Genomic DNA, 14,739 nt, shown 5'->3' with positions numbered 1-14,739 from the left:
GTCAGGTCAATGATTAGGACGACCGTGTCAGGTCAATGATTAGGACGACCGTGTCAGGTCAATGATTAGGACGACCGTGTCAGGTCAATGATTAGGACGACCGTGTCAGATCAATGATTAGGACGACCGTGTCAGGTCAATGATTAAGAGGACCTTGTCAGGGTGAATATTTAAGAGAACCTGTACTTCACGTGAATAACTAAGAGGACCTGTCATATGAACCTCTGTTGCCTTGGTATTACCTGCACATGCCTCCAGTTAGCTGTAACCGCAAAGTTCCCACGGTCCGGGGATTCCACAATGGCATTATGATTCAATATGGCATTGTCGGATAACCTTTAAAAAAAATAGGTAAATAAAACACACGCTAATTAAATTAATTTAACATTAATTTTTTTTAAAACATTTTTTTTTTTGCCCTTGATTCGGGTCGGGTCTATCCGAATTTGAACAGCCATATTCCAGGTGAATATAAGGACAGCTGAAATTCGAACACCAACGCTAAACAGTAGGCTACAAACTAAAGCAGTTTGTGCAGTTTTCATCAGTGCCTTGTTTTTAGTAAGTTTATACTAAACTAATCTTGTTTAGAACATGTTCTGATTTACTTGAACTGCTAGTTTAATTTGTTTTTTTCTAACAAGACCTTTTATTACATAGTTACTGGAAAATCCAGGTAAATCTAAAGGATATATTTTATAATTAGACTGTAACATGTGTGCTCAACTTTTATACTATGACCTTAATATATAATGATTTCGTCTTGCTTTCTGCTCTTGGTTCATTTTGTGTGTTGGATGTCCAAATTAGTTTGATTTTAAATCCTGTTTTTCACCTTTCATTTAATTACATGAAATAAATCCTGTTATAAATCTTGTTTGTTCTTCTCTGGTTGCTTCCCTCTAATGAACCACAATAATTCACCTTCCATCTTCCTATCAAGAATATTTGTGTCATAATTTTTTAGGAGTATTTAAATATTTTTTTTTTTGTTAGTGATTGTGATATTTGGATAAAGTAAATATGTATTTCCTTTTGAAGATTGATACTATCCTTATGTGGCTGCTTCTTTTCTAGCTGGAAGATGCTGGATCAAACAATTTAGACAATATTTTAAGTAGGTACATTTCAATGGGGCATCCCGTTCCACAGCCAACAAGCTCCATGAACCCTTCACCCGGCCCATCAGCCATGTCTCCTGGTTCAACAGGTAAATTGGTTACTGATATATTTTACTGCAAAAGCTTAGCATATTCTCTTCCCTTATTTGTACTGGCAAAAATTATATTGTTTCTTTACATCAGCATTAATGAACCCTTGTATCTTTCTTCTTCTGTTCTGTAATATGACAACTAGGGTCGAATTACCAGGGACTAAGTTGAGGGGATTGAAAATATGTCTGCTATTTTAATTTAGAGGTGGAGCACACACTAGTTTGTCTCCTTGAACCCCTATTTTTTATCCCTTTAACTTTCCAACTCACTTTACCTATGTGATCTCGTTGTCAGTTGTGGCTTCTAGATCACGAGTAAAAAAAACATAATAAAACCATTAGTAAAATTTGGAACATTTACAAGAATTTTTGTGTTTTGCTGTAAATAGTTGATTAGTGTTTTAATCGTAGATACAAATCTGAATCATTACCATTAGTTTTAAACACAAATAATTATAAATACCTTACGATGCTGGTATTAAAAACTAAAAATATTTTTATAAACCCACTCCCTGAAACTCTTTAAATTTGTATTCTGTATCTGCCAACAAGGGTTGTTCCTTGACTTCCTGTTATAGAGTAAAAAAAAGTGTTGCCATCCTGAAGCTTAATCTTGTTCCAAGCTACACATGCAGATGTACAATGTGCCCATGCATTTAACCTGAGTACCGCCAGAAGCATGCCACTTCCACTATGGCAGAGCAAAGTGTTGTGGGAAATGTATTCCTATATCTGCCCTGAACTCTGCAAGGCCTGTGCAGTTGCATAGGTTGTTGGGCAGGGCAACCAGAAACAGTACAATTTAATTTAATTTTTTTAGCTAACTCTATACTGTAGACCTGTTTACTAAGAAATCTTTGAACAGTTTTGGCTAAATGTAATGAGTTAGTGTATTAGCCACATACCATAACATATGTGGTATCTGTCTTTTAGGGTTATCTAATTCACATACACCAGTGAGGCCGCCTAGTACATCAAGCACTGGCAGTAGGGGAAGGTAAGTGCCCAGTTCTCATTAAACGTTTTAACTTTTTTGCAATTTAAACAAAATGCTGGATTGAAAAACAATATGATTGTGAAGACTGTATGTGTACTGAAAACTGAAGTAGAAGCCATCACCTTGTTTCATTAATGTGAACTGTGTTCCCAAGTAATGAACTATTGGTAGTAAACAGAACCAGCCGCTGGAGTGTGGTTATGTTCTGCTTCACATAATTTAAAACTTCCTATGAAAATTAGTTATGTTTCTTAGGAGGAAATTGGTTGTGGGCCAGTTCCCCTGTAAGTTTCAAAGCAGGAAGCAAGAGTGCGGGATGATTTTCTTTCTTCCACTCTGACGTCCTTACACAGATAACTTTACAACCAACAATTTCTTCTTGCATGTCCCTAATCTGGGTCATCTCAACGCATGTTTTCAGGTGAATAGCAGACATCAGAAAAGTGCAGAAATGTCTGAATCAGGTGTGGCTTCTGACCTGCCAGCCTGCATCATAGATGATATGTAATGATAAAAATATATAGAAAAAAATACTATAGAGAAAAAATATTTTAAAGTGTGCATATTATAAAATCATAACATGTTTATAAATGTTGTATATTAGCAATGCTGATGTATGTCATCATTCCTTTAAAACAAATTTGCGTGCTTAGGTGGCATATTGCCTTAGTGGAATGACTGTAATTATATAAATGTAATTTTAAAAAACTTTATTGCTTAATTTACCAGTTGTGGGTCGAGTGGTAGAGCAGTTGATAGAAATGCTTTCAAACCGGATACAGTGAAGGTGAAACAGGAGCCCGGAACTGAAGATGATGTGTGTAGTTTCTCGGGAACCGTTAAGCAGGAAAAGTCGGAGGATGGGAGACGAAGTGCTTGCATGGTAACGTACAAAAGCACATGTATTAACCTTTAAATATATTCCAAAGAAAAATAGGCACACATGTTCTTCTGGATGCTGATTTAGTGTACTATAAAATGTTTCTGGTTCATTCTTTTTTTTTTTTTTTTTTTTTTTTTTCTTCCAAAAAATGCTTGTATGACGTGGCTCATGCAGTCACCCCTTCAAGTTTTAGAGTGTGTGTGTATGGTGATAGATTTAGATGTATATCATACACACAAAAAAATGTATTTAAGCTTTTTTTTTTAATATTTTTTTATAGATATTATGCCCCACTTTCTTTCTGCACTAGCAGGGATGTCTGGATATTTGATATGTCGAATGTTTTTAGTCACTTTTTGTACATCTGTAAGGTCATGACTTTGTAAATCTGACAATTAAAGCTAGTTTTGGAATCTATTTTTATACTTGAAATTTTCTTTTTCAATGTCTTAATTCTACAGCTGACACATCCATGTTTCTTCAGAAAGAACCAATGATCAGTCTGACCATTTAGACCTAAATTATTATTATAATTGTGAAATTATATATTTGCATTTTTATCATTCCTGCTTTAAAGTCTGATTCTGAGGTTTCATTCAACTTGTTGCTTGCATGATCAAATATTCAGTTTCTGGAAATCAGAATTTACCTGGTGATAACCTGAAATGTTGAGTGCTTTACATTTGGTTTAATTCAAGTACATCATTTTATTTTTACCAGTTAAGTAGTCCGGAGAGCAGTCTGACTCCTCCACTTACTACTACCCTACACCTTGAAAGTGATTTGGAAACCTTGGCCAATCTAGAAAATCATGTAAAGGCTGAACCTAACAGCACAAGCCGGAGTTGTGAGCAGTCAACACATGGTACTCTTGTCAATGGAAAATCACCAGTTCGTAGCTCTATGCATCGATCACCACGAGGAGGAGGTGGAGGTGATGGTACAAACAAAGATGAAGATCCTAATGAGGATTGGTGTGCTGTGTGTCAAAATGGAGGCGACCTCTTATGTTGTGAGAAGTGCCCAAAAGTCTTTCACTTAACGTGTCATGTACCCACACTACTTAGTTTTCCAAGGTATGGCAAAAATTAATGATGCACTCTAATTAAGTTTGTGTTAATGGCAGATAAAGATAGCACATCAGAATATATTTATTGCATTTTCTTGGTGTGTGTGTGGTGTGTGTGTGTGTCACGTGGTAAATCAATGTAAACAAAAATGTTACTATGTTCTGCAAAATTATATATTTTTTTCCTCTTCCTTCCATCAGTGGTGAGTGGATCTGCACATTTTGCAGAGATTTGAACAAACCAGAGGTTGAATATGATTGTGATAATTCACAGCACAGTAAAAAAGGGAAGACCGTGCAAGGTTTAAATCCTGTGGACCAAAAGGTACGTCTAAATGTCTAACTTATACATATAACTTACACTTTGTCCTTACGCAGATAATAAAGATACTATTAGAAAAGCAAGTTTTATCATACTTGATAGTTCTTGACTTTTATTTAATAATTCATTTTTACTTTAATAATTTTAAATAAAAAACCTTTTTACAACCCCATAGAATTAGAACTGCTAAACGATAACACAAACCACCAAACACAAAAACAATATTCATTCAAGAAAATTCAATTTGAGTACAAGATGTAATAGTTTTAGTTTTTATTATCTTCTATAATGTTTTTCTATTGTATTTTTTTTTTTTTTAAAGAAATGTGAGAGGCTACTCCTGTATCTCTACTGCCATGAACTAAGCATTGAGTTTCAAGAGCCGGTTCCTCTAACTGTAAGTCAACTTTTTCAGTATTATAAGATTGTATTCCCTTTGTATGGTATGTGTGCTGCCTAAGGTTCTCATAACATTTACCTTTTCTTTGGCTTTAATAGGGGTAAGGCTAAGAAAGGTTTAGTTTGTAGACTGCGTTCAAAAATAGCTTTGGTACTCGATAAAATTCCAAGAACTTTTATTAATGAAATCTAAACCTAAAAAGTATTGTGAACATAAGAAGTAAAGTAAGAGGTCCTTATTTTTTTTACTTTTGTGTTGAAGTGTCAACTACACAAATAACAGTCATATTCATCTCAACAAATTCATAGCCTGAGGCAAACTGAATATGAGATCTAAGATACAATATTTATTACAATGCACTGTGATTGGTGAAAAAATGCTGGATCCTTGAATAAGAAAAGAAAATTATCAAGCAGTGTAGCAGGTAAAAATAAAATGTGAATCTCTAATCCGGGTCTGTCGAACTCTGGGCCGGCACATCCCCCCCCCTTTTTTTTTTGTTGTCCCCCAAAAGAATTCTTAAAAAGAATTACAGCTGCCCTTCCACTACTGCATTCCGTAGTAAACGGCGGGCCAGCTGCAATTCATATTAGGCTGCCCTTCTATAGACGTGAGTACAATGCCGCTACCACAATTCCCGGCATCACTTGCATCTCTAGACCAGCGACTTCTCTGTCTATGCTTCGCCCTGCAATTTATAGACGCAAGTGATGCTGGGCAGTCTATGCGTGGGCCCCTCGGAGTTAATACTGACGGACAAGCTCAATAATCAGGAACTATCAGGATTATTATCATCTGGAATTATCATAGAGCTAATGCTTTAATAATTGTTTTACTGTTCCAGAGAATGCAATGTGAAACCAAATGAATGCAGCAATTAATTTGGTTTCACATTGCATTCTCTGGCAAACTAAAACAATTAATCCCAATACGAAGAAACAAGAACACATGAGAAAAGCATGCAGTAATATGCAGTGGATTGATCTAAATAATTTAGATCAATTCACTGCATCTTACTGCATGCTCTTCTCATGTGTTCTTGTTTCTTCTTAGTGAGATTAATGTTTTTTTTTCAATAAATTTCTAAGTTTTCTAAGTGTTTTTTTCTGTGTATTTGAGTTTGACACCCCTGCTCTAATCAAAGTGTCAGTCTCCAGTTCTTATAGATATAAGATGTTGCCTGCTTTAAAGTGTACTTATGCCCAGATTATGTGCATTCTTTACATAACACATCAAAGGTGTTTTTAAGCAAGCTATCCCTTACCTTTCTATTTATAATATGTAGTATTTGATCTTCAAACATTGCAACAAATACTCCAGGTTGTCAAGATTTGTTGCCAAGATTTTTTTGTAATGAAAAATAAAGTGAAAATTGAGGAATTATGTGCCTCCTGTGAATGTTGAAACTCAATTTCTCCACAGTGGAATAAACAGGTGAATGAAGAGTTTTATTTACTGCCTGTTTAAAATATTTATGCAATTTATAGTGCATAAACTGGACATAGGTTCACCTAAAGTTTATAACTCAAATAACAGTCCCCTGGAGGTGGTGCCACACACATTGTCAGCCATTGGAGAAAAATTAATTCTTGCACATGTGCGGGAGTTACATCTTCAGTGGTCATCCTGTGGCAGTTACGAGTCCTGGATCCGTCATTGCTGCAGGACGGCTGCACACAAGGGTAAGCCATTTGGTATGCTGTGTATACCTCCAGTTATGGTGGAATCTCTCAAGCACCGACAAGTTTAGTTCTGAAGAAAAAAAGTAAATATGTATACAGGTAGTTCCTGGGTTAAGGACATCCGACTTACGGACAACTAGATACGAACAGGACTTCCCTGCTCCCTCCTGTGCAGGACGAAGGCTTTGCATGACTTGCAGAAGAAATCATTTGCTAAACACAGCTGAGACTGCAAACTCTTGTAACTCTTTAATGACCAATACAAACTTTGCAGTTGTTTCTTTTTGCATATCAAAGTACAGCTTGCTCCAGAAGTTAATGAATGTCTAGGCTCCATAAAGATTTTTTTTGCTTTGTTTGTGATTATCTCACAGTGATGATTTTATACAGTAACTGACACCATGCTGCCTAATAATATGTTGAGACAAACATCCGTCCTAGTTGCATTTATTAAAATAATGTACATGTTCCAACTTACATACAAATTGTGCTTAAGAACAAACCTATAGTCCCTATCTCGTATGTAACCCGGGGACTACCTGTTCTGAATTTTTTCACTACATGCGTTAACAACACAAGAGCTTTGTGACCATTACCAAGTGATGGGCTGTGCCTTCTAATCATGAGACCCTCCTCTTAAGTGTTAAGAATAATAAGAACCTTCTCCCACACCCCAGTATGCCTGTGCAGTATTTTTTATTTTTACTGCATAATATTTTGAAATCTTGAAACATATTGCATAATGTCCATTATCACTTCTAGCATTTGAGCCTCTGTAGTAGTTTTTAAGTGAGAGACTTGTCCAACCCAGAGTTTTCTTTTTATTACAGATACCAAACTACTATAAAATAATAAAAAGGCCCATGGACCTATCCACAGTGAAAAAGAAGCTGCAGAAGAAACATTCTCAACACTACCAGACACCAGAAGACTTTGTAGCAGACGTCAGGCTAATATTTAAGAACTGTGAAAGGTTTAATGAAGTATGTTTGCTTTCTCCATTTATTATATATATAGGCTGAATACAGTGCATGTGCAGTTTTATTTTATTTTTACTAATACATTTTCATGCATGTCATTAGTTAGTATTGTTTTAGCGTCAACGGGCTTGTCTGAAAACAGATGCAGAGTTTTTTTATAGATTTTTTTTTCTTGTTAGTGTTCACTCATGAAATTTACAGTTCAAACATTTTTCAATCTTTCTCTTTCCTAACTTCCCCATATTCCAGGGAGGGCTCTCCACCACAGGAAACAAAACCCAATTCAGTGAAACCTAGTGCTGTTGCTGGTTAACTGCCTCTCTTTTGTTTGTATATGTTGACTGTCGTTTGTTCTTTTTTCATGAATATGTCTTCAGAGGTCTACACTTGTCTGTAGAATTCTGGATGAAGAGGCTGTGGTGTCGTTGAGCCCAGCTGGTAAATGGAAATGCCATAAAAGATCTTTGATTTTATCTGTGTGTTCACAAGTACACACACTGAATTTTATGAAAGTTGTGTATGGTGGCATGCACATGTCCTGGAATATGGGAGTTTGAGTGAACAGTGTTCATCTTGGTATGCACATGATCATATACGATGGCTTCTCATTTTTTCACCATACTTTGATAGATGTCCTTCAGATCTACTACCACCTCTGATAGTTGGCTACAAAAAGATTGGGTTGAAAGCATCGGCTGTGTTACTTTAAATTTGCAAAATTTGTTTATTTTTTGTAATGCTTAAAAGAGCTCCAGAAGTAGTTGTTACTGATCTCTGTAGGCGCAATTATTCTGGAGTTACGTGTCTTTTTAAATATTATAGTTGTGACTCTGCAGTTGATTTTCATTTATTTATTTTTTACATTGGAATTTTGGCAGACTCCTCCAACTCTGGCAGCAGGGACAGAAAAAAGAGCTGCTATTTCAGTGCAGTTTGAAGATCAACTTCTCCATAGTGGCAGTGGCTACAGAGGCCAGTAAAGCTTGTTTTGAAACTTTAAAAAAAAAAAAAAAAAACCATAACAGATTTTATTACCTGTAATCTGAGCACAGGTATATTTAGTAAAAAAAAAATCTAAATTTAGGATGATTGAAACTTAGATTTGAATGAACTTCTTGAATTAAATTTTACTTAATAAAAATATGTGCATGAGTTAGGGACCAAAGAGAGGGCTCACAATATCTCCCTGTTCCAGTCATACAAACACCTAGGATTATGCAATGAGAAGTAATGATCAAACATAATTGTTTGGTCACTTAAATTATCTGTAAATACTAGTTTGTAAATGTTTATTGTAAGTCCCAGAAGCTAGGTAACCACCACGCTTAAATAATATATATAGCTGGCACATAAACCTAAACTATTTTTATTTATAAAGGAGTTTAATATGGTTAGTATCAAACCAGGAATCATTCTACGAATAATCCCAATACAACAAAGAACAAAGGGAAACATTGATAACATCAGCTGATTAGACTTGCACCCAATCTATTTGTAACCGTTTATTTTTATTTTTTTCATTTTGCATGTAACCTATGGGTTTCTTTATCATCCGCTCATTTTGAACTGCTCACTTTTGTGACTATAATGATATAAATTTGTAGGATACCATTGCTGCCAATCTGTCATGTTAGATGATTGGTTGTCAGTGCTTGCGGCATACTCCAGCAATGCCTGGCATCTTCTTCCCCTGGTGATGCCGGTCGGGCATCTGCGTAACCTGGTGATGCCCGGCTGGCATCTGCGTACCCGGCGTGTGAATGTTAGGCACGCGTGGCCAGGGGAAGCAGATGCTGGCTGGGCATCTGCTTGCGAGTCTTAGGCTGGAGGGTGGGAACGTTAGAAAGGTAGAGGGGACCGTGCGGGAAATTTTAAATAATGAGGATTTTTAAATGCATCACTTACATTTTACATTTAAAAATCCTCATTAATCATATGGCCAGGGAGGTTAATTTCTTTCAAAGGCTTTGGAACAATACTGCAGCTCTTAAAAACAATAGATGGTTTATGTAATTTTGACACTTTCAGGAATGTCAGTCTCCTGTGTTGGCAGACATATTTGTCTTTTCGGGACAAATAGTGACATGGTGGTGGTTGGTGGATAGAACTATTTATCAGTACTGAAATCTCAAGAGATAAGACATTCTTGTAAGTGTTGCTTTCTGAAGAGACTTCAACCACCAAGGATTACCCTACTGTGCAGCAGTTTTATCTTTCAGGTTTAGTGGTTCCTTAAAAACCAGTATTTGTTAATGGACATCAGAAAATCCTTTTTTACTGAGGTTTAATGTAGAGTTTTACATATATAGGAATGCAATTAAATCATGTGGGTTTACCTAATTACCAGAAACTCTACTAAATGAATAATTATATCTTGCCCTTACTGTTTTGACCTTTGAGTTTGTAGTCTTTCATAAGTGCCATATAAATGAAATAGTATTTCATGTAAGAATATATTCTAAAGACCTATGCTGCTTGTTTAAAATGCTTAAAGCTTGGTCTGAATTTTTTACTTTTGTACAAGTGTCCGATATTAAATTATAGTATAAGTTAATGTTTGTAAATTGGTCACGATTGTCTGGACAAAAGTCCTTGAAGCCTCTAAAACGTATACATAATTTTTAAAAGAAATCTCAAACTTATCTTGTCAGTCCAAAACTTAAGTAACAAAATGTTAGCGTACTAAAATTTTGATGGACTGTGTACTCAGTCTGTAATATTTTGTATTCATTTTATATATTGAGGACACATTTTTAAAGAGCAGGCAGGTCATAACAGTTTTTTTTTGTAGTTATGACCTTGTTTTTTGAAATAAGACCCTTCTTATAAAACTTAGAAGAAATGATTTTCACTTTTTTGACTCTGGTGTCCTTTTTAGATGATGAAAGTTGTTCAAGTTTATGCAGAATCACAAGAAATTAATCTGCAGGTAAGCTTTCCAAGCTGTGCAAACTCATGAGATGTCTGTGCAAAACCCCAGGTGAATTCTGTTTTTTTTTTTCCTTCTCTTTTTCCCTCCAATAGAATGACTCAGAAGTGGCTCAAGCAGGAAAGGCTGTTGCATTATACTTTGAGGACAAACTTCCAGAAATCTACCCCGACAGGACCTTTCCCCTATTGCCGGACTTTGAACCAGAGGACGATGATGGGGAAATAACTGAGGATTCAGATGATGACTTTGTACAGCCTCGAAGGAAACGCCTAAAGTCAGATGAGAAGCCAGTGCATATAAAGTGATTTCAGTGCTCTGGACTTAAAAAAAAATCTGTAGAATATTTGGACTTTTAAGAAAAACTTATTTAAGTGTTCCTGGAATATCTTCTCACCTGCACCAGCCACCTTCAAGGAGAAGCTGGCAGCTTTTAGACAGTATTAGACCAACTGATGTTTGTACAGAAGAAATGAACATTCTTTTAAAGAAGACAGATAGAGGAGACTTGTAGTCACTTTGTTTAGTGTTTTTGTTTTTCTTTCCTTTTTTTTTTTTTTTTTTTTTTTTTTTTAATAATTTTTATTGGATGCTTGATGGACACTGTCCCAAGGAACAGTCCATTCGTAAATCTCAGTTAAGTTTTGTGAAATGTCAAGGACAATTTTTTTGGTTTCGAATTCTTACCTTCTGTTTGTACAGATCTCTAACTGGACTTGGTGGTTGTTGTTGCTTGTTAATATATATATTTTTTTCCTTGAAGAATGGACCAGTACATGCAGTTTACTGTAACACTTCTCCTCTCCATCAAGCTGGTTTGTAGCTTGACTTCTTCTGAAACAGCAAATATGGTACAGGTTTAAGTGTGCTCTTTGAATGGTTAACTATTAATTTTAATGGTTAATCATTTGATCATTCTCCATTTCCATATTTTTTCAATGTCTTGAGTGGTTAGCTGTGTGGGTTATCCTTCAAGATTCTGATATATAGATATATATTTTGTGAAGGAAGCAGTTTAACTTGGATTTGCTATGTACATATGAGGAAGCTTATAAGTGTCCATTCATATTGCATTATTTCAGACAACAGATTTGTCAACTTCTGCTGTTGTCTTGCATCCAAGACAATGAAAAAAAATAAATTAAATACTGATTAAATATCTTTGATTTTTCATATTTTAACACCAGTTGACTGGTAGATGAAAGCTGTTAGTTCATTTTGATGGAGTTGCAATGACTTTGTCTTCCTACATTTTTTAAATTGGTTTAAGAAATGTATAATTTTGCTATTCTCACTGTCTCTTAATTGTACATACAATCTGTTCCAAGACAACAGCCTTTCCAGACTTGTTTTTATGATAGCGTGTGTTCCTATGGATTTTCTTTATTTGTTGCAGAGCTCGCTACTACTGCAAAACTCTATAAATCCACTTAATAGTGAAATGTCTGCTAGAAAAAAAACCCCTAATAAATCCAGACAAAATTTTAAGCAAACTGCATTTATGCCCTCCTTTCCCTTGATCTAGCCACCCTTTTTTGAAATAGAGCTCAAGCCAGTGATGAGGAGATTGAAGACAAACTACTAAGTGTAGTTGAGACTATATATCACAGTGCTTTAACCCCCCCTAGCGGTAATCCCGAGTGTGACTTGGGGTTGATATTCCATGCAAAAAAATGGTAATCCTAAATCATACTCTGGGTCGCCTAAAACATAAAAAAAAAAAAACCTTGTTCTGTTGTCCTCCTGCTGGTCCCTGCAGCTCCTCCGGACATGTCTTCTTTCTTCAATCTTCTCCCAGGATGTGCAGAGACGACCTCTGGGGTTTCCCAGTGACATTGGTTCAGGCAGGAGGAGTGGTGAAAAATTCAAATAATTTTGTATTGGATTCAATGCAAAATAGCTGTATTTGAGTCCAATACAAAGAAATCTTTATATAAAATATATATATATATATATATATATATATATGCTACTGTACAGTTATATTACATGTTTAACTATTCTTTTATAATTTTAACAGATTTTTGTGTTTTTTTTATTTAAAGATTATTATTAAATATTGGACATATTTTGGTGAGTTATGCCTAAGGATTATAGGCCTACAATGTAAAATGAATTTCCATCCAAAAAAGTAACGCTTTTTTCGTGGAAATATGGACAGAATTAGAACGCCGGGGGGGTTAAAAGTTCCCAGGTTTACTTTGTACTTCTACTGTGGGATGTGAAGTTGATTTAGGTCAGTTTGTTTTTCTCAACATTCATGTTTGAACAAACATGTTTGTCTCAACATATTATTAGGCAGCATGGTGTCAGTTACTGAATAAAATCACAAACACAGAAACATTTTTTATTGAGCCAAGACATTCATTACCTTCTAAAGCAAGCTGTGCTTTGATATGCAAAAAGAAACAACTGCAGAATTTGTCTTGGTCATTTAACAGTTACTAGAAGTTGCAGAAAAGCTCATCTCTTAAGTTCACCCACAACCTCAGCTGTGTTTATCAAAAGATTTCTTCTGCAAGTCATGTAAACTGCCCCCCATCAAGCATCTGTCCTGCACATGAGCAAGCAGGGAAGCACTGTTCATATCTAGAAGTTGTCCATATGTCGGATGTGCTTAACTCGGGGACTACCTGTATTTTATCCATACATAGCTGTTTTCTACCCGAGCATTTTGGTTAGGCAAGCATCTGGTATGGGCACAAAGTGCTACCTTCTTTAACATATAATATTTCAGGGTCAGAAATAAAGGAATGCATAAACAGACATTTGGATAGAATTCTGTTAAAATAATAATGTTCCATTAAAATTTAAAAATAAAAATAAGATTGGTGAAGTGCAAATGTTGCCCATTGTAGCTAGTCTGATTCCAACTTTGATTTCCCAGTGCAACACCCCACTAATGGTTTGTGTTCCTTCTTTAGTAGTATGTGGGTATGTTAGAAAGTTTCATTTAGTAAAATGTGGGTTTTTAATGATTGTAATTTATCAGTCCAGGATTATATTTGTTTTCTAAAACAAACAGTATTTTCATTTGTGAAAAGCTTTGAATTCTTTTTTAATTTCAAATGTGAAATGCTTTCATTTCTGAGGCCAGAGCCCTGTGCAGACGTTGGATTTCTGTTGCTGGAAACTATCTTTCGTGATTGGCAGATGAACGAATGAGCTCTGCTGTGCTCTCCTCTATAGGAAAATACAGTGGTCCCCCCTGCTGGGTCGTTTATTGATCCCGCCTGCACAGATTAACTTGGCCATTTGGCAATTGTACACATGCTAGATTTTCACCCAAGATGATCATTGATCTTGGGCAACACTAATCTATTTCAATGTTTTAACTCTTACAAAAAAATGTTCAGTTCTTAGGGAGCCTTTTCCTAAATTAAAGGCAAGTTAGCAGAAAGGATGCCTTTTAAGTTGGTAGGCGTTGAGAAATTTCCCATATAATGGCTGTCAGAATACCACCTTTACAGACCACTACAAAGACTAATAGCGTCATGCCACTGGCTCTGCCAAATGGTGTTGAATCCATAATTAGGCATTATCAGATGGAAGGGTTTAGTCAAGAACATCTCAAGGAACCCTTGGGTTACATGGATCCATAGTTAAGAGTGGCTGATCTATCACATGTTGTAAGTAGCCTAAAGGTCAGTGAATATGCTAGATTTTTTTTGCTGAAGTCAAACGTTTGGGTTAAAAATCTAGTACAGGAGGACATGTGTTATACTGTGTTTATTATCTACCTTGCAAGATCACAGAACAGATCACTAACAGACGCTTTTGTTGTATATGATTGTTGTCCCTAATATGGAGTTGAACTGGCAGCTTAGCAGTTACTTTTCAAGCTCCCCTGTATAGCAGTCTTTCCTAAAATGGTATCCCAAAATTATCATGATTAGTTTCTGTGCAAGATTTGGGTCAGGTAATGCTGATTTTCCTTGCTTTCCTAGCTTTCTCCTTCTACTACGTTTGACATTCTACTCTGCTACTTTGGTTGATCCCTTTGTAAATGGCTGTTTCTGTACCTCTGTTTCTAGGTCTGGCTAACTTGTGTGTGTGTTAAGTTAAAAGAACAGAAGCTTCTCTTTTCGACTGATAAAATTCAGCCATAGGACGGTGGGTGGGGCCTAAAATCTGGACACTGCAGTAATTCTATCATTTCATTTTTTTTACATTGACTTCAAGTCTACATTTACAATCTAAAAGGTTTTCTTCATTGCCCAAGTCACAATACAACTGATGTTTGAACATGTTATTCCAAAGAATT

At 35.7% G+C, this 14,739-nt stretch overlaps 1 protein-coding gene across 2 annotated transcripts in view; it reads left to right on the top strand.

Annotated features, from left to right (window-relative positions):
- Positions 1-11,632, top strand: part of TRIM33 (tripartite motif containing 33) — a 53,689-nt gene extending 42,057 nt beyond the window's left edge. Inside the window, exons 12-20 of one of the 2 annotated variants that reach the window (XM_072426124.1) lie at positions 1,078-1,210; positions 2,147-2,210; positions 2,940-3,093; positions 3,814-4,169; positions 4,364-4,487; positions 4,807-4,881; positions 7,397-7,549; positions 10,425-10,475; positions 10,571-11,632. In XM_072426124.1, coding sequence (XP_072282225.1) covers positions 1,078-1,210; positions 2,147-2,210; positions 2,940-3,093; positions 3,814-4,169; positions 4,364-4,487; positions 4,807-4,881; positions 7,397-7,549; positions 10,425-10,475; positions 10,571-10,783 — 1,323 coding nt within the window. In that variant the 3' untranslated portion in view covers positions 10,784-11,632. The remainder of the gene's footprint in view (positions 1-1,077; positions 1,211-2,146; positions 2,211-2,939; positions 3,094-3,813; positions 4,170-4,363; positions 4,488-4,806; positions 4,882-7,396; positions 7,550-10,424; positions 10,476-10,570) is intronic. The other variant, XM_072426133.1, reaches the window with a different exon arrangement.
- The last annotated feature ends 3,107 nt before the right edge of the window (positions 11,633-14,739 follow it).

This window comes from Pyxicephalus adspersus, chromosome 1 (genome assembly GCF_032062135.1).
Source record: "Pyxicephalus adspersus chromosome 1, UCB_Pads_2.0, whole genome shotgun sequence".
NCBI classification, from domain to species: domain Eukaryota; kingdom Metazoa; phylum Chordata; class Amphibia; order Anura; family Pyxicephalidae; genus Pyxicephalus; species Pyxicephalus adspersus.
This window is presented reverse-complemented; position numbering and strand designations above follow the sequence as displayed.